The sequence below is a fragment of the Sorex fumeus genome, unplaced genomic scaffold (assembly GCF_029834395.1).
Source record: "Sorex fumeus unplaced genomic scaffold, SorFum_2.1 ptg000063l, whole genome shotgun sequence".
In the NCBI taxonomy this organism is placed as follows: Eukaryota; Metazoa; Chordata; class Mammalia; order Eulipotyphla; family Soricidae; genus Sorex; species Sorex fumeus.
Window position 1 is genome coordinate 48,022,570 of NW_026606120.1, and position 22,403 is coordinate 48,044,972.

At 61.2% G+C, this 22,403-nt stretch overlaps 2 protein-coding genes across 8 annotated transcripts in view; one reads left to right on the top strand and one right to left on the bottom strand.

The window, feature by feature from the left end:
* Positions 1 to 1,298, bottom strand: part of ANKRD13B (ankyrin repeat domain 13B) — a 29,552-nt gene extending 28,254 nt beyond the window's left edge. For 3 of the 6 annotated variants that reach the window (XR_008794227.1, XR_008794225.1, XR_008794226.1), the window contains exon 1: positions 1,031 to 1,298. Coding sequence is in view for 3 of the 6 variants with exons in the window: in XM_056126825.1 (XP_055982800.1) it covers positions 1,031 to 1,144 (114 nt within the window). In the remaining 3 variants the exon portion in view is untranslated. The remainder of the gene's footprint in view (positions 1 to 1,030) is intronic. The other 3 variants (XM_056126825.1, XM_056126822.1, XM_056126823.1) reach the window with 3 other exon arrangements.
* A 3,629-nt stretch (positions 1,299 to 4,927) lies between these two features.
* On the top strand, positions 4,928 to 22,186 carry GIT1 (GIT ArfGAP 1). 2 transcript variants are annotated; one of them, XM_056127082.1, is made up of 21 exons: positions 4,928 to 5,256; positions 12,455 to 12,588; positions 12,991 to 13,103; positions 13,219 to 13,324; positions 13,988 to 14,205; positions 14,295 to 14,389; positions 14,732 to 14,774; positions 16,979 to 17,005; positions 17,205 to 17,253; positions 17,501 to 17,573; positions 18,279 to 18,376; positions 18,703 to 18,814; positions 18,929 to 19,059; positions 19,202 to 19,354; positions 19,444 to 19,674; positions 19,759 to 19,812; positions 19,990 to 20,076; positions 20,175 to 20,248; positions 20,347 to 20,529; positions 20,629 to 20,692; positions 20,801 to 22,186. In XM_056127082.1, exons 1-21 carry the CDS (start codon positions 5,205 to 5,207, stop codon positions 21,011 to 21,013), a joined length of 2,310 nt encoding a protein of 769 aa, XP_055983057.1. In that variant the 5' UTR covers positions 4,928 to 5,204; the 3' UTR covers positions 21,014 to 22,186. The 2 variants fall into 2 exon arrangements, with proteins under 2 accessions (XP_055983057.1, XP_055983056.1); XM_056127081.1 differs by lacking the exon at positions 16,979 to 17,005 and having other exon boundaries at positions 5,070 to 5,256.
* Positions 22,187 to 22,403: the final 217 nt, after the last annotated feature.

The window sequence follows — 22,403 nt, forward strand, 5'->3', positions numbered from 1 at the left end:
GATTTCCTGGGTCTGTCATGCAGAGCTGAATGCCAGGCTGGCTTGCGGGCCCAGGAGTGCCCTTCAGAGTCCTGCCTTAGCTCTGAGTCTCCTGAAGCACATGGCTCCCCAGAATGAACTTCCTCAGACTCAGGAAGTGGCCCTCCAAAGAGGGACACTCACGCCCATAATCTCAGGTCTCAGACTTGAACCACGTCTGGGGTGCATTCTCCAGGCTTGCGCTGGAGGGAACAGGCAGGCCAGGATTACCTACCTGTGGCCTGAGGATAGGCAGGGCTGGGAAGTCTGCTGCCCAGTGCCTAAGAACCGCGCGAGAAACCTCCTCCCTTCAACGTCCGGGCAGCGACCACCAGCTGCCCCACCCGTTCGCACAGGCTAGCAGAACCGCCCGTCCTTCCTGGGCGCCCAGAAGCCGCGCCCCAGCACCAGAGGGCAGGAGAGCGCCTTCAGCACCTGGACAAGGCCCTTTGGGGCTTCCTGGGGGGGGGGAGTCTCTTTCAGCCGGCTCCTGAGTGGGTGCTGGGCCGGGAGGGACCCCGGAACCCTGCCCTGCAGGAACAAACAGATGAAGCGCTCGCCGCCGGAACAGGAGTCACTGGGATGCCTAGGAGGGTCTCAGCTCCGATCCCTGACCTGTCACCACCTCCTCGGCAGGCCTTGCCCCTCCCTTGGCCCCCCGCAACACCCACTACCCCCGACACACATTCCCGCGACAGCTCGGGGTGTGGGGCGGTCTCTTCCACCGCACCGAGCCTTCACTGCCCGGCGGCGGAGGGGGTGCCGTGGTCCTGGCCACCATTTGGGGGGCCCGGGAACACGTGTAGGCCGCCCGTCCGGCCCGAAGGGCACGGGCAGGGGCGCTCCCGTCACCCCCTCTCGGTCCCCAAACACAAAAGCCGCGGCGGCGAACAAAGAAGCGGCTGCAAACTCGCCGGGAGGGGAGGCGGGACAGCCGGCGCCGCTCCCCCTCCCCACGCCGGCCGGGCGTTCAGGGCTGCGGGGTCCGCGCGACGCCCCGACGGCTGCTTACCTGGCCCTCGCGGACCTCCTTCTCCAGCTCGCGGTGGCGGTTGTGCCACACGAGGTAGTGCAGCGGGTACCTGCCCTCGGGCCCCTTCCTGGCGGAGGCGTTGGCGGGGATCATCGCCCGCTCCTCATGCCGGGGCCGCGGCGCCCGGCCGGGGAGGAGGGACGGCGCCGCAGCCGGGGCCCGGGGCCGGGGGGCAGGGGGTCGGCGCTGCCTGCTCGCAGGGCTGCGGCGCGGGCATGTGCGAGCGGCGCCGGCGGGCGGAGGCGGCGCGCCCGGCGCGGGGCGGGCGGCGCGGGCCGCGGGCGTCCTCGCGAGGCGGCGGCGGGCGGCGCGGCGCGGCCCCCACCCGCCCGGGGAGGGAGCCCGCACTCGGCAGCGCGGCGCGGCCTCGCCTCCCACACCCCCGCACACAAAGACGCCGCCCGGCCGAGGGAGCGAGCGCCCGCAGCGGGCGCGGGGGCGCACGGGGCACGGGCCCCGGGGACGCCGCCGCCGCCGCAGGGACGCGCGCCCGCCGCCCCCGGCTCCCCGCAGCCGCATAGCCCGGCCCTCAGCCCGAGCGGCCGGCTAGGGATGCGGGGATGCGGGGATGCGGGCCAGGGGACCGGAGGGGGCGGTGGGAATCGGGAGCCCCGGGCAGAGCCTGTTACAGCTGAGCCCTGCGGCATCATGGGGCTTGTAGTCCGCCTCGTGGAACCCGGGGTGGCGGGTGACTGGAGAAAGTCCCCCTTCCCGGTCCCCTAGAACCCAGGAGAGCGTCAGGGAGGAATCAGACCTGATTATAAAGGTTTCCGGGTCCCGAGGCTGGGTGGGCTAGGACGCAACTCCACCTGCTGGCATTTTGCCTTTTATAGGAGACCTCGCCCCAACATTAGGGGGTGCGGAAGGTGGCCTTCATTCAGGATTGAGTTTGGCTTCAGATTCCCAGAAAAGAGGGATTGAGAAAGGTGTGGAGTATTAGTACCTTTGGAACAGCCAGGGATCTAGCACCTGAACTATTATGAGGAGCCTCCCATGCCCTTTCTGAAAATGAATTTTAAGCTCTAAGGAGTATCCACCCAGACTGGGAAAAATTCACCCCAGACAAGGGGTGAAAAATTCACACCTGCAAGGACAGCGGGAATGGAACGCGGTGGAAAAAGCAGCAGGTGGCAGCTCCCCGGGCCCCCAGAGTCCATAAACTCTGAATAACTCCAGGGTAGAGGTCTTTCTAGAAAGATTCCTGGAGGTGCTGTGATTTAAAAAAAAAAACGGAATTGGCTTCTATGGGCACCCATTCTTAGAGCTCGCAGGACCTAGAGGGTTGCCTCCGTCCCTCCGGGAGAATGTTTGAGATCCCAGAGTTCGAATTTTGAGTTCGAATTTATCCAGACTTCAAGCAAATCGCTTAATGTTCCCGGTTTGTTCGACCACTCGCCTCCAAACTGAGCTACTGGGTACTAGTTCCAGGGGAGACCTAAGGATGATAAGTGCCGTGGGAACGGCGCGTCCCTTCCCCGCCAGCTGAGACAGGTGGCAGAACCAGGCGCAGCGCCTGCTGGAGCCCACCTTCCCAGGAGACCAGAGAAGGGATTCCACACAGCCCGACTCAAAACAATCCAAGAAGTGTTTGTGTGGGAGGTGCTAGCAAAAGCTTGCAAACTCTCCCCGCCTCCCTCAGGTTTCCTGACGAGTTCTTTTCTCCCTCCTGCACACCTAGCGGTGCCAGGCCCTGACGGGAAAGGAAGAGGGCGGAGTGGACTGCCTGCCCCCTCTCCCTAGCCTGGGAGGAGCCCGCGGGCGTCTGCGGCTGCAGTGGACCGCTGCCCACCTCTGCCACGAGGGGTCAGCAGAGCGTCGCGCTGCAGCCGGAGTTGGGGAGGGGGCTGGCGCGGGGGAGAAGCGGCTAGGAGTGGCCGGGAGACCGCCTGTACATTTCCTCATTTAATTGTTTTTAGGACCTCGTGTGTGATTTCTCTGTAGCAGGCCGGCTTCCTGGGCTGGCGATACAGCCAAAGGGAAATCCTGAAATCCGTTTCATCCCTATCCCCAGATCCAGGAGCCCGCCCAGCTACCGCTGGACTGGGCTGGGGGGCTTCAGGAAGAAAGTTTGGAAAACGGATCCGTGCTTGGGTCACTTCCAGACAATCCCGGAGCCAATCAGGAAGTGGGCCTGGAAGGGGGGGGGGGGGTCTGACGAGCGCGCGCTTGTGTGTGTGTGTGTGTGTGTGTGTGTGTGTGTGTGTGTAAATCATTCTTCTTCCCCTACAGAGTAGGAGGTGTCGGCCAGTTCATGGGGGACAGAATCCCGGAGCAGCTTTGCCTGCTGACCCACAGAAACTCAACCCAGGTCGCTCTCCCTCTGGCCTGCGCGCTGCAGCTGCCACGTGCTTGAGACGCGCCCACACAGCAGAGAAACAAAGACAGACAAGCAATGGGGCTGCCAGCAGACGCCTCGACGTTTAATAAAAGAAATTCCATAGCTGGGGGTGAACGGGTGGCCGCCATCGTGGGCTGCGCACAAGGCACTGAAGGCCAGCCGTCTCCTCCTCTTACCCGGTTGGGGCCACCAGGGCCATGGACAGGCTGGATAGGCTGGTGTGGTGCTGCAGTGGAGTGAGAGGAAGCAGTGATTTCCCAGCCCACCCTCCAGTCCCCAGCCAGACATCTTTGTTCATAGAGGTGGGTGCGGGGGTGGGGGGAGTGGCAGGAGACAGAGCCGGGAGTGCAGGGAGGTCTGCAAGATTTTTTTTAAAGGTGCGATTATAAATATACCCCGCGAATTGCGATTTCAAACAAACTTGTCAATCTGGGCTGCAGGAAAGGCAATAGAGGCAGCTTTGCATGTATTTCGGGTGGTGTGACTCATGAGCATTACTTGTCTCCCCCAGGGAAGCAGCCTGCCCACCCACCAGTCACTGCTGGGGGAAATGATCCAACTCTAGAGCGCATCCCTGGCCAAGGACTTCCCTCTCCCCACCCCCTCTACAGACCTCCCTGCTGCTTGGGAGCCCTCCCTTACCATGTCACCACGGACCTCTCCCCTACCCCTCTTCCCCGCCAGAGCTTGGGGCTTTTGCTGCTGCAGGAATGGGGGCAGGGTGCACACTGGGCACACGTGTACAAGAGAGCATGCTCAGTGCAGGGGTACCCCAAGTGTGGCCTGCGCCTTTGCTCCCTGTCCCCACCCCCCTCCCGGAGTTTCCCATGTAAAGTTCAGGATGAAAGGCCACGGTCCAACAAGGTTCCTGTATGTTATAAGTACACGCCCTGGGTACACACGCCTCTGGGAGCCCAGGAACTCAGTAGCTGTATACAAAGTAGATACCAGATGGATACTCTGTACCTAAGAACATTGGCCAGTCCACGGGAGGTCTTCGGAACCCGCCCGGATTCTTTCCTCTGCGGGTGGAAGCATCAGGGAGAGATCTGCAAGGGCAGACACTGCAAGACCTTTCAGGGTGTCCATATTGTTTGGGGGTGTGCATCGTCAGCAAGGGCGTGACCACACACCTGGACACTCGGATGTGGACACACGGGGAAACCGAGACGCACCTCCACCCTAAGCCGAGATAGGCCTGTAACCCTTAAATTCCAACAGCCGGAGGGGGGGGCAGGGGGCCCTGGGCCTCCAGCTCCTCGAGTTCGTCCCAGATCCGCGGGGACCGCTCTCCCGGCGCCAGCTCCGAGGCCACTCCTCCGTTCGAAAGTGAAGGGGGTGGGGCCGCGGGGGTGACTCACCCCGCCTCGGGGCCGGGGAAGCGCCCGAGCCGCGGCGCCTTTAAGCGCCTCCGCCCTCCCGCGCCCGTGCTCCGGGCTTCCTTTCCCGGGGCTGCGCGACGGGCCGGGCCGGGCGCGGGGCGGGCGCGCGGGCTGCCCCTCCCCCGGTGGGCCGGGCCTGCGCCGCTTCCTGCAGGAGCGGCCGGGAGCCGCGCAGGGGGCGGAGAGAGCGAGCGGCGAGCGGTGGCGGGGCGGCGCGGGGCGGCGCGGGGCGGAGGGCGCCCGAGGGCGAGCGGGCAGGCGGGCACGGCGGGTTCCAGGCCAGCCCCGGGGACGGACGGTTGGCCAGGCGCGCGGAGGCTCGCCGGGGCCTTGCCGGTGCCGGCCGGGCAGCTGGGGCCGCCGCCGCCGCCCGGGCCCGCCGCCCGCGCCCCCCACGCTGGCCCAGAGAGCTGAGGCCGCGTCGCCGCCGAGGATGTCCCGGAAGGGGCCGCGGGCGGAGGTGTGTGCGGACTGCAGCGCCCCGGGTAAGCGGGGCCGGGCCGGGGGCGGGACCGCGCGGCGAGGCCGCCGCCGGGCGGGCGCCGGGGCCTGGCGGGAGCGCCGTGCGGGGCCGGAGGGCGGGGCGGGGCGGGGGGCTGCGGCCTCCGGCCTCGGTCCCCGCCCGGGCCACTGCGGAGCCGCGTCCTTGGCGGGAGGGCTCGCCCGGGGGCCCCCAGTGCGCTCGCGACCGCGGACGGGCCTGGAAGGACGTTACCGGCCCCCCTCCCACCCCCCGGTCTGCGGGAGGCGGGCAGCTTGCGGGCCTCCCCCCCTCCATCTCCGTCCCCAACGGAAGCGCCAGCCTGGGGTGGCAGCAGGGCTGTGGCGGAGGCCGGCAGAGCTCCCGAGAGCGTGGTTTTGTGTCACCTCGGTGCCACCCCCGCGTCTTGCACCTGCTGCTCGCATGGTCTGCGCGCCTGCCGGGGTGACTGAGGGCATGGGGTCGGGCCCACGTACATGGGGGGCCTCCCGACGCCGGCTTCTCGCTCGCGGACCGGGAGGTGGCCCCCGCTAGGACTCCACTCCGCGCCTTAGGCTGGGGCTCCTTGCAGGGCCTGGCATTCCTGCCAGTCCAAGCCTGGGCATCACCTGCGGGGCATACCCACCTCCCCCGGTGACAGGGAGCCTCTAGACCTGGCCTTTCCGGTGCTCCAGCAAGGCCACCTGGGAAGGTGGACTTGACATTTCCTGTAGCTTGGCACAAACACTGCCCCAGACTAACTTGAGGGGACAGGGGCAGGGGGCCGAGCTCCGGGCTCCATACACCTCTGTGTTGACCTTCTTCCCAGCAGAGTCAGGTCCTGGCTGCTGTGGATTATCCCTCCTGGGCAGGGGAAGTGAGGGTCATTGACCCCACAGCCACTGTCTTCCCATGTGGACCTCAGCAGCTGACCTGGGGCTGGGAAATCTCAGCTCCTGCGTCTTCTCCATAGAGAAGAAACTCCCCCTGGGACACCTCTGAGTAGATTTGGGGGGTCATAGTTAAGTGTGAGGGTACTGTTCTGTGGACCCAAAACTTTCTGCCACCCCTTGGACCCCAGCATATGGAGACCCCCATGGTGATTCTCCTGGTTCTGAGCTAGAGATTTGTCCTAGAATGCTGGGCTATGGCCCAGAATCCCGGGCCTCACCCCTGAGCTTAGCTCAAGGGACCCCTCATGGCCTGGAAACTATTGGGGTCTTCTTGTATCTTTACGGGGAATTAGTCCCTTTCCCCTGCCTCCGAAAGTCTGGAGATAAGAGAGCTTCCCTTCCTGAGTTTGCCGGGCTGCTCAGCGCCTCTGCTGGGTGGGCACAGTGCAGGGACGGAGGATGTGGGGGTGCCACAAGTTAGACTGTATTGGGGTGCTTAGCAGGACTCTGTCAGGAAAGTTTGGGTTTTAGTGCTGCCAGTTTCCAGCATACTCTGTGACTGACCCCTGGGAAGACTTTTTCTTGCTCTGGGCCTCAGTTTCTTAAGGTGAGGCCAAAAAGAACTGTTTTGGGGCCAGAGCAGTAGTACAGCAGGTAGGTTCTTGCATCACATCTGCTCCCTGATCCCTTCCCGCAGGGGTGATCCCTGGGCACAGAACAAGGAGTAAGCCCTGAGCTCTATTGGGTGTGCCCCCCCCCAAAAAAAAAAAACAAAAAAAGACTTTTTTTTTGTTTTAGGATCCTCCCATCTCTGGTAGATCCTTGTCTAGTCCTAATTCTGTGCCAGAGGGACATAGGGTGACATCAGCAAGGCATTTGTCCCTTCAGCTTGAAGTGTCTGGCTATCCTGTGGGCTAGAGGAGCGGCCTGCCCCCAGTGGGTGCCTGGAATGTACTTTCCCCCTGACCCAGAATACAGGGCTGGAGGGGAGATGATCCAGTGGCCAGTGTGCTGGCACAGACTTGCCACCCCACCACGCAGTGTGTGTGTGTGTGTGTGTGTGTGTGTGTGTGTGTGTGTGTGTGTGTCTGTGTGTGAGACACATCGTAGACTATAGCACACACTCTGGTATTTGGATGCCAGTCAGGACCCCAGCAGGCTACTTGGGGATCCCCCTGCTGCCTGCTGCATGGAGTGACATTGGCAGACTGAGAGCAGCCCCAGTAAGGAGGATTGAGCGTGAGCCACTGTCTGTCACCCCTTGCTATCGGCTCCCACCCAAAGAGAAGACCTGCCTCCCTGTGGTTGGCTGGTTGGGGGAGTCAGAGAGGTGAAAGATGACCCCAAAGGGGTTCCCTGTCCTCCCTTAGCTCCCAGGCCTGGGCACGTGGGACAAGTATGACTGTGGGGAAGCAGATGGACTTAGCATGACTGCCGTGGCAGCTGGTGCAGCTCACCAAGCACTGTTCTGTACCTGCCTGCTTGGGACTCCCAAAAGTGATCGGTCAGAGAATCCAGGTGGGGCTGCAGTGATGGCTCAGAAGGTGAGGTCTCATGCCGTGTATGCCAGAGGCCCAGCTTCCATCCCTGGTACTGCGTAAGTCCCTAGGTACCATTAGTACAAACATGGAACAGCGCATTGGGACTGACCTCTGAGCACCACCATATGTGGCCCCCTGAAAACAAAACAGCAAAATAAAATACTCCCAGGTGGAGAGTATTTCTCCCACTCCGCTTCCCTCACACTGCCACAGTCACGGCCCTGAGCTGCCCAGCCCAGTTCCAAGGACCTGTCCTCACCCCATGAAGCTTGTGGCCTTGCCAGCCCCGGCACAGGAATGATGGTGTCCTGAGGATAAGCAGGACTGGCCTCTGGCTAGGGAAGTGTCACTGAACCTGCAGTCTCGTTTGTTTTCTCTTGGGGTGAATGGAAGTTTGTCCCTCCTTACTGGAGTACCTTTTTTCCCTCTCATCCCCAGTTTCCCTGAAGTTTCAGTTACTTACGGTCGACCACAGTCCAAAATATGGACAGGGTCTGTAGTGATAGCTGGTAGGGCGCTTGTCTTGCATATGGCTGACCAGGATTTGATCCCCAGCACCTCATATGCTCTCCCGAGCACCGCCAGGAGTAATTTCCGAGTGCAGAGCCAGGAATAACCTCTGAGCATCATTGGATGTGGCCCTAAAAACAAGAAAGTACGTCTACATTGTCTTTTTTGTCTGTTTTGTTTTGGGACCACACCCATTGGTGCTAGGATTTACTCCCTCTCTGTGCTCAGGGGTCACTCTTGGTGGGGCTCAGAAGACCATATCAGGATGCCAAAGTTCCAAACCAGATTGGACACGCACAAGGCAAACACCCTACCTGCTGTTCTCTCACTTCGGCCCCCTGTATTGACATTTTTATCACAATATAATGTTGGAATTACTCTGTGCTGTTGCTAATCTCTGTGTCTACAGTTGTGAGCCTAACTTTATCAGGGATGTGAATGTACAGTGAGAAATGCGAAAAAAGCACAGTGTATGTGGAGTCTGGTTCTCTCTATGATTTCAAATCGCCACTGAGGGGACTGGAGAGAGAGTACCGCAGGGAGGGCACTTGCCTGGCACACGGCTGACCTGGGTTCAATGGGTTCGATATTAAGCAACCCTTATAATTCCTGAGCATGGAGCCAGGAGTGGGTCCTCAGCACAGCCGGGTGTGGCCCAAAAAAAGTCAGATTGACACTGAAATCCTGAGCCGCTGCTGAGAACTTGGCTTTGGTGGCAGCTCACGCTTCCTGGTGCCCTGTGAGCTTTCACCTGTCTGTAGACTTGAGAAGCCACCACTCTTTTTGAGAGGTAGAAATTTCCATCACTCTGGGGGCCCAGTCAGTGTCCCCTGGAAGCTAACCAGCCTCTGACCTCTGATCCCATAGATTCTTACTGCCTGCTTTGAGAAAGCTGAATGTCTCCCTCAGGAGGCCTGAAGGTTCCTCTCAGACCTCCAGGCCCGGTTCACTGCCAAGGCCCTTCAACACCAGGGTTCACACAGACCACGCTGGCTGTACTTAGAAGCCTCCAGGACTACATTGTGGTGCTTGGGGACCTTCCAGGGCTGCACCCAACAATGTTCAGGGAGCCAGATGGTACCAGGAATGGAAGCAGGGCCAGTTGCAAGAAAGCAAATGCCTTAGCCCCATACTCTATCTCTCTGGGGTTGTCTTTCCTTTAGGGTCATACCCAGTGGGGCTTAGGGGCTGCACCCAGCTATGGCTACTCGCAGGGTACTCAGGGCACCATCTGTGCCAGGGATTGAACCCGTGCTTCCTCCATACAGAGCATGCACTCATACCACTGCATTCCCCCAGCCCCTTTCTCCAGTCTAGTGAGGAGCTGACCCCTGACCTGGGAAAGGTTGGCCTGCTGACCCTCTACTGCCGTGGCCTAGCATGGTGATATGAATTCCCCTTAGGTAAAGGCCCAGAACTTGGAGGACTTGGCACTGGGTAACATCACCCGGGGACCCCTCACCCTAAGAAGCCTCGGGCAGAGGCTGGCATGGGTGGGAGTGTCCACATCCCTTACCCCTTGTGTTCCCTGTCCCTTCAGTCCAGAAGTAGGCCTGAGAGCCTCTTTAATCTTGTTACAGTAGCCATTTACCTCAGACACCTCAGGGTCCTGCTGCTTAGAAATAGGTGAGAGGGTCATGGGAAGGTCCATGGTTCCTTAGGGGTAAGGAGTAGGTAGAAGGGTCAGGGCAGGCTCTTCACTTGGGTCCAGAACTGAGCTGGTCCCAGCATGCTTAGGACAGTGTCCCCTACCCCCCCCCCCCACACACACACACCGCCGCCCCCCGAGGCTGGGAAAGTGTCTCTGTCTCCGTCTCTCTTGTTTTAGGGTCACACCTGGCGATGCTCAGGGGTTATTCCTGGTGGTGCTCGGGGGGCACTATAGGATGGAAATGGAAGCTGGGCCCGGCAGGTGCAAGTCTGGCGCCCTCCCCGCTGTCTATGGCCCTAGCCCTCAGATCTTGGTCTCTTGTGCACCGCCGTGGCCAGGGCTCCCCAGGATCTGCTCGGCCCTGCTGCCTGGACTGCCTTTCCCAGCCTGGCTGCTTTGGTGGGGACACAGGCCTGGGGCGGAGGCCTCTGAGCGGCCCATTTGTGATCCTGGCCTGGGCGGCTCCCCACTTACAGGAAACCCCACCATTTCAACAAGAGGAATTTAGGCTGCGTCATTTCCAGCTTCCTGCCTAGGCTGCCGGAGGAGGCTGGTCAGCAGCCCCCTGACCCAGTGTGTTTGGGAGTGGGGGAGGGAGCTTTCCATGTTGGGGGGGGCGTTCATTGTTTGAATGAAAGCAGCACAGAAGTGTGCCCGAGGGCTCCCCCTCTTGGCACAGATGGTGGGTCCCCAGGAATCTGCCCCTGAGGGCAGTGGGTGGCCGGCTTGTGTGTCCCTTCCCTGTCCTCAGCAGGCTTGGGGGTGTGGGCCGTGAGGAGGGCCTCTGAGGAAGGCCAGATTCAAGCTGAGCTATCTCTTGCACTTCCTTCCCCCGCAGCTTTGGTGGGGTGGGGGCTTGGGCGGGGGGCCCTTCTGCAGAGCTCAGGCCCGGCCTACTGTGGTCTCCTCCACGTCCTCCTGGGAGCCCCACTGGCTGTCCTAAGGATCCCGCTGAGCCCCCTTCTAGTTAGGAGAGGCTTGCCCAGCCCTTTGCCGCCCTCGGGCACCCACTTCTGGACACCCTGGGCACCACTGGGTAGGCAGAGAGCCAGTCCACTGCCCCCACCCCAGGATGGGGCTTGCTGAGCCTGGGCGGGGGCCTGGGCGCGAGGCTCCCTGCCCCCACTCGCCGCGGCACAATGGCTGCTTTCTGCCTTGTGACCTTTCCACAGCCTGCACAGGGCGCCGCCTCCCCTGCTCCCAGAAGCCTGGGTGGGGAGCATCTCCCTTGCCCCTGCAGACAGACCCCCAGGAGCTCCCGTCCTGCCCCAGCCCCCCTTTCTGTTTCCAAGGTGCACTGCTCCTAAGGAGTGGAGAGTGGCCCCCGGCTCTCCTGCTGGGCAAGGCAGAGAGGCAGCAAGGAGCACTGGTGCGGCTGGCCGCTGGCCTCTGGGAACCTCACGCTCCATCCCGGCCACCCCTCGGCAGCTGTGTGACCTTGGGCAAGCCCTCTAAGCCCTGTCTGAGCCACTGTTTCCTGGTCGCTTCAGCAGGGCTAAGGTTCGCTGCCTTACCCAGCAGCTGTGAGAGGCTTCTCGCCTGCCAGGATGAGGGTGCTGGGCGGGGAGGGGGGGGTCAGGCAGGCAGCTCACCACCGAATCCTTTTCAATCTGGGGTAGAGGCAGGATGTGAACTTGCCAGGATGCCTGGGCGGGGCCCGGGGATGCCGCCTCCCTGCCTCCCTTCTCGGCACTCCTGCCTTCCTGGGGAAGGGCTGGGCAGTATTCTCCTTCCCTGAGGGAAGCCTGCCTGCAGGTCACAGTGGCTGCAGGACAGGAAGCCGTGCAGCGGAGCTGGCCCTGCGACTGCACATCCCCAGAGGGCCAAAGCTGTGTCGGGGGGCCTGGCTTGGGGGGGGAGGCACTGGCTGGGAGCCTTTGGGGGAATCCCTGCCATGCTGGCACGCTGCTTCTTTATTGAGGATTCCAGGAATGTGTGAGCGTGTGTGGGGGTACAGGCAGTCCACTATTTATGAGTTTTTTACTTTGGGATGGTGTGACCATGATACACAGTTGAATTAGGGCATGCTGCTTTCACTTGGGTACCGTATTTCAGAAACTGCATGAGACCCAACACTTCTTATTGAGGGGAGTGGAGTGGGGTGGCACCCAGCAATGCTCAGGGCTCACTCCTGCCTCTGCACTCAGGAATTCCTCCTGGCAGTGCATGGGGGACCATGTGGGATGCTGGGGATCGAACCCTGGTTGGCTGCATGTTATGACCTACCCACTTTACTATCACTCTGGCCCCTCAGCTTTTTTGATTTTGTTCTGGCGGTGCTCAGAACTTTATCCCTGCTCTGTGCTCAGGGATCACTCCTGGTGGGCTCCAGGGACCACATGTGGTGCCAGGGATTGAACCTGGATCAGCCGCGTGCAAGGCAAGCACTGTACTCATGGGCATCCCAGCACTCAGTTGTGAGACAGGCTTTGTGCCGGGGTTCTGCCCCACAGTGGTCGGGTGGATATACTCTGAGCACGTGGCTGTGAGGTGAGGCTCTGCCGTGGGCTTTCCTGTGCCTTGTCCAGTCAACACATTTACGATGGCTTATCGGGGAGCTCTGCAGGGCCTCGTGCAGGCTCAGCAGGTGCTCAGGGAGGCTCCCCGTGCTTGTCCCCCACTCTGCAGACCCAGGCTGGGCGTCCATCAGCAGGGGCGTGCTGGTGTGTGACGAGTGCTGCAGCGTGCACCGGAGCCTGGGCCGCCACATCTCCATTGTGAAGCACCTTCGCCACAGCGCCTGGCCACCCACACTGCTGCAGGTAGGGCCACGTGCGTGCTGCTGCCCCCCACCTTCACTGCCACGAGCAGCGGCACAGGCAGTGCCCGCGGCCCCCGCCCCGACCCTGTAGAACCCAGCTCGGGAGTCCCAGCCCTCAGCTCAGCTCAGCCGTGTAATGGGCGTTTCCAGACACGGGCACTCTACCTGGCTTTCCTGCGTCCTTGTCGTTCTCTGTGGCAACAAGCAAGTCAAATCCTCTCTAGACTTCGGTGTGCTTGCCCCGTGACCATGCACGTCCTCAGTGGCCAGTCCAGCTGGGGGTGTCTTGTGCCTGGCCTCCAGTAGCCCCTGGTGCTGTTTCCAGTGATGTGGGCTGTGGCCAGCATGGAGGTGTGACCCCCAGTGCCCAGTGGGCAGTCTTGCTGGCCTCTCTCCCCTGCAGATGGTGCACACACTCGCCAGCAATGGTGCCAACTCCATCTGGGAGCACTCCCTGCTGGACCCCGCACAAGTGCAGACTGGCCGGCGCAAAGCCAACCCCCAGGACAAAGTGCAGTGAGTCAGCCTGCAGGGGTGTGGGCAGGGGCCATAGGGCCTGGGCTGCGGGCACACCTGGGCTAACGAGTGTCTCCTGCTCTGCACCTCATTTCCTCCTGCGTGTCCGACACAGCCCCATCAAGTCCGAGTTCATCAGGGCCAAGTACCAGATGCTGGCGTTTGTGCACAAGCTTCCCTGCCGGGACGATGACGGCGTCACAGCCAAAGACCTCAGCAAGGTTTGAGGGGCCCCAGGCGAAGGCAGGGTGGGCCTCTGCTCGCTCACCACACCCTCAGGCCACCTTCATCACTGCTGAGCCCCAGGTCCCCACAGCCAGCCAGGTCTGTTGAGACTCAGGCACAGCAGGGGTGGGGCCAGGATGGGGCCCTGGTAGAGCAGATGCGTCATGTGTAAGAGATCCCGGGTTCCATCCCTGACACAACCACCACTTTCATTTTTATTTTGTGTGTTTTGTTTGGGGGGGCCACACTCTGCGATGTGCAGTGGTCTCTGCTCAGAGGTCATTCCTGGCAGTGCTGGGGGCCTGAACCCAGACCTCCCCCATGCAGAGCACACCAGCCCACTTAGCTATCTTTCTGACCCCGTGACCATTTTCAGAAAGGGAAAACAAAAGCATGATGAGATGGTGTGAGGTTGTGCAGCTCCCAAGTGGACACACAGACTAAAATCCCTTAGCTGCTGAAAACTGGCAAACTCGGGGCCGTCAGCTGGCCTTGGTGTTTCCTTCTGTGGATGGGGAACACAGTGGCAGTGCCTGCTCCATCGGCCTCTGTTCCGAGCGGAGCACACGGTCACCCCCCAAGGCAGCCTCTGTCCTCCCGCTGGCCCCGCACCTGGCCCCACTGTGCTGCTCACGTCTGTCACACTCTGCTCTTTGCAGCAACTGCATTCGAGCGTGCGGACGGGCAACTTGGAAACATGTCTACGCCTGCTGTCCCTGGGCGCCCAGGCCAACTTCTTCCACCCAGAGAAGGGCACCACACCTCTGCACGTGGCTGCCAAGGCCGGCCAGACACTGCAGGCCGAGCTGCTTGTCGTGTACGGGGCCGACCCTGGCGCCCCGGATGTCAATGGCCGGACACCCATTGACTATGCCAGGTGAGGGCTGGTGGGCAGGCTGCCGGTGAGGTGTGGGCAGGGACTGGGAGCAGGCGACTCTGCGGGGCTGAGCCATGTCCCCTCCACAGGCAGGCGGGGCACAACGAGCTGGCGGAAAGGCTAGTTGAGTGCCAGTATGAGCTCACTGACCGGTTGGCCTTCTATCTCTGTGGACGCAAGCCAGGTGAGCAGAGTTAGGGGTGAGCCTGGCCGGGCCAGGCAGGTGGACCCAGGCACACCCCAGCAGCAGAGACTATGGTGACACAGCGGCTGGGGAATGGTGTTGCTAGGCAACTAGCTCCTTTGAAATCCCTGCGGCTGGGGCTGCAGAGGGCTGGGCTGTGTGTGTGGGGGGGGGTGGCTTGACTCCCCCCACCCCCAGCTCCCAGGGCTCTGGGGCAGGACCAGCCCCCCTCCCTCTGCCTAGCATTTGGAGGTGACCAGCCTCTGCTCCTGACTGTGAGGTGGGCTCCCAGCTGCCCAGGCCACCCAGCACCAGTGACTTAGCATTTTTATTTTTGTTCAGATCACAAGAATGGGCATTACATCATCCCACAGATGGCTGACAGGTGAGTGCCCACCTGATGCTGCTTCCCAGAGGCTGTTGGATACCCTTCAGGTGCTGCAAGCCCAGAGCCTTCACCCCTCTCATTTCCCAGGTTTCAGGCTTCTGGGAACCCTTCACGCCCCACTCCCGCATATCTCCCTCCCACCCCCAGTCACAAGCATTTCATAGTCCATCATTTCCTAATGCAGGGCCCCAAGGTAGATAGGAAATGTTCAGCTGAGCACAAGCCTGAGGCTGTCCACTCAGAGGCGCATGCCTGAGTACAAGGAACATAAAGAGCAGTGGGTCCCTCGGTTCCTGGCCTGATGGCACTGACCCACAGTGAAATTTACCCAGGACTGTGCTGGTCAGTGAGATGGTGGTGGGTGTGGGCGTTTGCCTACATTGGGGCTGCTGACCAGGCCCCGTTCGTTCTTGTGGTTAGAAATGGGGTGTGTTGCTTAGCATGCCTGTATGTCTGCCTCTGATCTAAGGGCCCCAGTGCCCAGGAAAACACACCCCCAGCCTACTCACCCTGCCCACCGGATGGCTGCCGGCGCCACCTAGTGGCCATTTCATGCCCACGTCTTTATCATAAGCTGCCCATTGACCAGGCTCCCTCGCTCCCAAAGGCCTGTGTAGGCAGATGGGCATAGTGCGGCCTGGGCACCTCAGATCCCTCAACCAAGACCTCCTCTGAGACCCCAAGACTACTCCCTGCTTCTCTGGTCTATCTGCTTGGGGTGTGTGCCTGATGGTGTGCATGTATGTGTATGTGCATGTTGTAAATATGTAAGGGCAGATATTGAGAGTGGGACAGCTATGACTGAGACGTGATTCCTACCCTTCAGGAGCACTGAGGGTCCAGAGAGGGTAGTGTGTCACCACACACTTGTCTTGCTGGGTGGGGAATGTGGCAGGGGAGGCAGAGGAACCCTGGCAGGCTGTGTGGACAGCACGGAGAGAGGCGGGAGTCCGCCTGCGTGTCTGCTCGACAAGAGGAGCAGCTGTCTCCAGGGCAGCGGGTCCAAGCAGGGGAGCATGGGGCCTGCGCAGGCTGTTTCACCTGCTGGGCCTGGGTTCCCACACCTGGAAATGAAGGTGACCGTTGCCGTCTTTGGACTGTTGAAATAATTCAGTAAGATAATGCAGGCAAAGCATTTAGTATCATTTTTAAATTGAGCTTCTTGTGGACTGTGCCATACAAAACTGTCAGTAGTAAAATATTTTTAGAACCACGGCTAATACAGGTGTTTGAGAAAAGTCACCTTGGTTACTGGGTGAAAAGGGGACTTTAGGGGCTGGAGAGATAGCACAGCGGGTAGGGCATTTGCCTTGGACACAGCCAACCCGGGTTTGGTTCCCAGCATCCCATATGGTTCCCGAGCACCGCCAGGAGTAATTCCTGAGTACAGAGCCAGGAGGAACCCCTGTGCATCGCCAGGTGTGACCCAAAAGGCAAAAAAAAAAAAAAAGAAAAGGGGACTTTAGGGGCTAGTATGACCAGGTATGTCCCAAACACCAAAAAAAAAAAAAGGAAAAAAGAAACTGTTATGGGACTGGAAAGCTATAAGGTGCTTGCCTTGCATACGGCTGACCTTGGTTTTGTCCCTGCCAGGAATGACCCCCCCAAGTACCATCACTTGTTTTGTTTTTGTTTTTGTTTTGGGCCACACCTGGTGGTGCTCAGGGGTTATTCCTGGCTCTGCACTCAGGAAGTACTTCTGGTGGTGCTTGGGGGGCCCATATGGGATGCTGGGGATCGAACACAGGTTGGCCACGTGCGAGGCAAATGCCCTCCCCGCTGTAGCACCGCTCCGACCCCCAGCACCACCACTTATGTTCCTAAAACTGCAATTAGCCAAAGAAATTCCCAGAGCTCAGGGAATAGTTCAGCAGTTGCCTCTGCTGGCCCTGTGTGAGCCCTGGGTTTGATCCCTGGCACTGTCACAAGAGAGAGAAATTGATACAAATCCCAGGCAGAAGAAAACAAGGGGCCAGGGCCCAGGGTGAGGGAAGCTTCGGGTGTCTGCCAGGAGCAGATGCTGCACCAGGGCCATGGGCCGAGGAGGGCCCAGGGCGGGAGGAGCTCAGCTTTGTGTGCTCGGGGGCTGTGTGTGTGTGAACTGGCTCTGGGCTTGCTGTGGGAATGTGTCTGCTGGCCTGCTCCGGGGTAATTGCTGCCTCTGTCCTGTTCTTCCCTCTGCTGCCTTCCTCTGGACTTAGATCCCGGCAAAAGTGCATGTCTCAGAGGTATATGGTGCCTGCTGTGGATGCAGGCTGGGGGGCCGGGCGCAGCGGGGTGGGCACTGGGAGGCAGCTGGTGTGCGCCATCTTGGGCGGGTCATCTCCCTGGGATCCTTGCATGTTTGGGAGGTCAGTGGCAGGGGCTGGGCCACCTCTGATGTCGGTCTCTGCCCTTCTCGTACCCATCTGCCTTCCTCGTCCACAGCCTGGACCTGTCCGAGTTGGCCAAAGCTGCCAAAAAGAAGCTGCAGGCGGTGAGTGCCTGACAGACCCATATCTGGGGACGGCTCCCCACCTCTGACAGCCCCACTCTGTGGCTGCCCCGCCCTTTGGAGGGATATGTAGATTGTGAGAAATATGGCGCAAGAGGGAGAGAGAGACCCGGGGGCGGAGTGGCATTGAGGGACATGTGCTGTCGTTCTCCGGCCATATGGTGAGTTGGCTGGTTGGCGTGGGGGCCAGTTTCCCTGACAGAGCCTGCACCCCTCTCTCTGCCTTCAGCTCAGTAACCGACTTTTTGAGGAACTTGCCATGGACGTGTATGATGAGGTGGATCGAAGAGAAAATGACGCTGGTGAGCTGGGATGGCCGCAGGCCTTGGGATGGCGGGACTGCCGGAGCAGGGAAGGCTGGCCGCTGCTCCAGCCTCTGGGACTACTCTGGGACTAATACTATGGATGGGGTGCTTGCCTTGCCCGGGACAGACCCTGGGCGGAATCCCAGCACCATATACGGTCCCCCAACACTGCCAGGAGTGATCCCTGAGCACAGAGCCAGGAGTAATCCTGAAGCACTGCCAGGTGTGGCTCGGGAGTGAAAAATAAAAGGGGGTCCTTGGTAGACCTTCGCACGAGCCTTTGCCACCGTGAACCTGCCTGGGCAGCTTCCCTGGGTGGCTGTGCCCAGAGTGCTGAGCCGCAGGCAGGCAGCTGGCCTGTCCCCCACCCCTAGACCCACATTCGTCTCTGCTGTGGCTGCCGCCCACTCTGGCTCTCTCCCCAGGCCCGCTCCGCCCCCCGCGTCACTCCAAACTCTGGGTGCGGTGGGGACGGCAGGAGCTAGTCGCCTGTCCATTTGTCACCCCCAGCCTGCTTGCCCAGCTTTGCTCTTCAGCAAAGACAAACCCCCCACCCCGAGAAAGAGGGGGGGAGGGAGAGGGAGAGAGACAGACAGACAGACAGAGAGACCCGGGAGCTGTTGGACCCCTGAGTGGAACCTGCCCTCACTGTGGGGTGGGGACCTGGCAGCCCTGCTCAGCTCTCTGCTCCCCCACCCCCAGTGTGGCTGGCTACCCAGAACCACAGCACCCTGGTGACGGAGCGCAGCGCTGTGCCCTTCCTGCCTGTCAACCCCGAGTACTCTGCCACGCGGAACCAGGTGAGGCCGTGGGGGTCCTTCCCTCTGAGCGGTCTCAGCGCTGCCTGGCCTCCTACTGTGTTGCCTGGACAGGGCAGTTCTGCCCCACTCACCCTTGGCCAGCCGGTGCTGGAATTGGATTGGGGGGCTGGAAGAGAGGGAGGGGAGCGGCTTGTCCCAGAGAGCAGCTCTGTGCCCCAAGGCTGTGTCATTCCCCACCCCCTGTCCCACATGGGCCAGACTGGGGTTGTTCATCAATCAGAAATCAATTGAGAAATCAGAGGGCGCCTGCTTCTGTGCTCCTCGGAACACTCCATCACGCTGCCCGGGTCCTTTCTGCCTTGCAGGGGCGACAGAAGTTGGCCCGCTTCAATGCCCGGGAGTTTGCCACTCTGATCATTGATATTCTCAGTGAGGCCAAGCGCAGACAGCAGGGCAAGGGCCTGAGCAGCCCCACAGGTGGGCAGGGCTGGGCGGCAGGCACTGTTGGGGGGCGAGGGCGTTTTCCCTCAGATGGGAGGCTCCCTGGGCAGGCTGTGTGGCCTGGCCTAAGTGACCGGCCTCTGCTCTCAGATACCCTCGAGCTCTCAGCCCGGAGTAGTGACATCGACGACCAGCACGACTATGACAGTGTGGCCTCGGATGAGGACACGGACCAGGAGCCCCTGCGGAGCACCGGTGCCGCTCGGAACAACCGCGCCCGGGTCTGAGCCTGTCCCTCCCCCAAGGCCTCCGCCCTGTCCCAACCCAAGAGTGCCCGGGACCGAGGGACTGGTTGCCACCTTGAGAGCAGCCCCGGAGGCCTCTGTCCCCGGGCTGGGGCTGACCGGTGGCCTTGCTCTGCAGAGCATGGACTCCTCGGACCTGTCGGACGGCGCGGTGACGCTGCAGGAGCACCTGGAGCTGAAGAAGGCCCTGGCCACCTCCGAGGCGAAGGTGCAGCAGCTCATGAAGGTCAACAGCAGCTTGAGTGATGAGCTCCGGAAGCTGCAGAAGGAGGTGAGCGCCACAGTGGGTCGGGGAGGGCTGGGTCTGCCCGGCTGTTGGGGTCGTGGACTGGACCCACCCAAGTTTCTTTGCCCTCCCAGATCCACAAGCTGCAAGCAGAGAATCTGCAGATCCGACAGCCCCAGGGGCCAATACCCACGTCCCCGCTGCCCACCGAGCGGGCGGAGCATGTGGCCATGGGGCCGGGTGGGAGCTCGCACCGCAGGGACCGGCAGGCCTTCTCCATGTACGAGCCCGGCTCCACCCTGAAGCCCTATGGAGGCCCGCCAGGAGACGAGCTTGCCACCCGGCTGCAGCCTTTCCATGGCACTGTGAGTGGCCGGCAGGGCACGGGGTGGGCACAGGACCGGGCTGCCGCAGGGGCCCCCCTCTGACGCACGTTGTTCCGCCCCCAGGAACTGGAGGATGACGCCATCTATTCCGTGCACGTCCCTTCTGGCCTTTACAGGGTAAGCAGGGCCTGGAGAGGGGACTTGGCTTTTGCTGAGGGGTCCTGAGCCTAGCTGGCAGGCTCTGTGCAGGCCCCGGACACGGGGATCGTGGGCGCACGGAGTCCTCCCCGCCCCGTCCCCCTACTGCACTCCCTAGAGCCGGGAGTGGCTGACGCTGGCTTCTGTGGATTTCAGATTCGGAAGGGGGTGTCAGCCTCAGCGGTGGCCTTCACTCCATCCTCCCCGCTGCTCTCCTGTTCCTCGGAGGGAACCCGCCACACGGTAATGGTCGCATGGTGACAGTAATGGCTCCAGGCCTGGGGGCAGCCGGGGGCCCAGCTACACGCCCCTCACCTGCCACCCTTTCCTGTGCCTTCCAGAGCAAGCTTTCCCGCCATGGCAGTGGCGCTGACAGTGACTATGAGAACACGCAAAGTGGGGACCAAATGCTTGGGTGAGGCATCCCAGGGGAAGGAGGGTGGGCGGGCCCCAGAGGGCCAGAGAAGGTGTTACGCCAACAGTCTCCTGGCTGTTTCTCGCCCTGGGCCTCAGACTGGAAGGGAAGAGGTTTCTAGAACTGAGCAAGGACGAAGACTTCCACCCAGAGTTGGAAAGCCTGGAGGGAGAGCTGGACCCTGGGCTTCCCAGCACTGAGGACGTCATCCTGAAGACAGAGCAGGTCACCAAAAACATTCAGGAATTACTGCGAGCTGCCCAGGAATTCAAACATGACAGGTAAGGGGATGGTGGTTGAGGACAGGCTTCCAGCACTTTCTGGGGGTGTTGCCGAGAGAACCCTCCTTGAGAGCCCGCGTTCATTTCTCCCACCTGCAGCTTTGTTCCCTGCTCAGAGAAGATCCATTTGGCTGTGACTGAGATGGCCTCTCTCTTCCCAAAGGTAAAGGCCTGCGGGGTGGGGGTGGGCAGAGACTGGCAGCAGATGGGAGACCCTAACACCCTGCCTTGCCGCTACGGAGAGACTCAGGGCTCCTCCCCCTCCCGCCAGAGGCCAGCCCTGGAGCCGGTGCGCAGCTCTCTGCGGCTGCTGAATGCCAGCGCCTACCGGCTGCAGAGCGAGTGCCGGAAGACAGTGCCCCCGGAGCCCGGCGCCCCCGTAGACTTCCAGCTGCTGACTCAGCAGGTGATCCAGTGCGCCTACGACATTGCCAAGGCTGCCAAGCAGCTGGTGACCATCACCACCCGAGAGAAGAAGCAGTGACCACTCTCCCTGCACCCCACCCGCCCCCGGACCTCTCCAGCTACGGGAGCTGGGCCACTCCAGACACTAATCCCCACCCCAGAAGAGCCGCTGGCGCAAGTGCCCTTAGTGCTGCCACCCTCCCCTGGTAGCCAGGTGCCCTGGTGCCCGCCCCCCCTTAGTTCCCCAAGGATGGGGAGGTGGGGTGGCAGGAGCTTCTGTCCCCCCCACATTCCATGCACCTCCCCCTGTACATAGCATCCCCTCCCCCTTTAGCGTGCAGGGGCCTGCAAGGCATCACTCCCAGCCCCTTGCCCTCCGGGGCCTCCTCAGCAAAGGGTCTGGTGGGGACACTCCAAGTAGGGCTGCTCTCCCTACATGCACCCCACCCCCACGAGCCAGTTCAGCCCTATCGGGGGCTGAGCGGGGGCATCCCCCTCCTTTGTATATAATCTCTGGATGTCCCCCGCCCTGTAGCCACCAGCCCCCCTGCTGCTCTCCTCTAATGCCAAAGGACCCCTGCCTAGGACACAGCCCCCAACCTGTGTTCCGGGGTCCCCAGCAGCAAACACTGGAAATTTTTTTTTCTCTCTTCCACCCCTTAATTTTAACGTCGTGGTAACTGCGTGTCCCTGTGTGCCTGCGTGTGAGTGTGCGGGACGGCAGTGCCGTTCCAGAAGCCTGGCCCATCTGGAGCTCTGTGAGGGGAGAGGGGAACCGAGCAGCAGGACCTAACCCGCCCCCCCTTCCTGGGGCCAGCCACTGCGCGGACAAACAGCTGGGGTCCTGCCCGCTACCTCCCCTCCCTACTCCCCTCGCTCCTACTACTTCTTTATGAACTTACAACAAAAACCACTTCTCCATCTTCTTCCCCACCCACGTGAGGGGGGAACGTGTGCTGGCTGGGGCCAAGACCTGAGCTCCCGAGCCTGGGGCTGGCTCCCCAGGGTCCCCGGCTCAGATGAGACCTCCTCCCTGTAACCTCTAAGAGGCCAGCATCTGCACCTGTGGTATCTGGGTACTTGGAACCAGGGCCGCAACCTGGGCACCCTGGAGCAGCAGATGGCAGCACCTACCAGCTCTTCTCCCATCCCACCTCTGCCCTGAGGGGCCAGGCTCTACCTGTGTGGCGGTGGGTGGGCTGTCAGAACGTGTGTCATGTACATTTGTATCAAAAATAAATAAGTGACCATGTGCTGTTTCTGATGCACAGAGAACTGGGGAGGCGGCAAACTAAGAAGCAAAGGACAGCTTGGATGAGCCCGTTTGGGAACCTCTTTCGTTGTTGATGATGTTGTTTTGGGTTACACCCAGCAGTGCTCAGAGCTGCTGACTCCTGGCTCTGTACTCAGAGGTGACTTCTGTTGGGGTTCAGGGGACCATTTGCAATGCCGGGGATCGGGTCCAGGTC

What these genes read in the sequence shown, in the direction of transcription:
- GIT1 (XM_056127082.1), top strand. Translation starts at nt 5,205, where the DNA reads ATGTCCCGGAAGGGGCCGCGGGCGGAGGTGTGTGCGGACTGCAGCGCC. An exon ending in AACCCCCAGGACAAAGTGCA is followed by an intron (nt 13,104 to 13,218) that starts GTGAGTCAGCCT and finishes TGTCCGACACAG; the next exon opens with CCCCATCAAGTCCGAGTTCA. An exon ending in TGGCCTCTCTCTTCCCAAAG is followed by an intron (nt 20,693 to 20,800) that starts GTAAAGGCCTGC and finishes CCCTCCCGCCAG; the next exon opens with AGGCCAGCCCTGGAGCCGGT.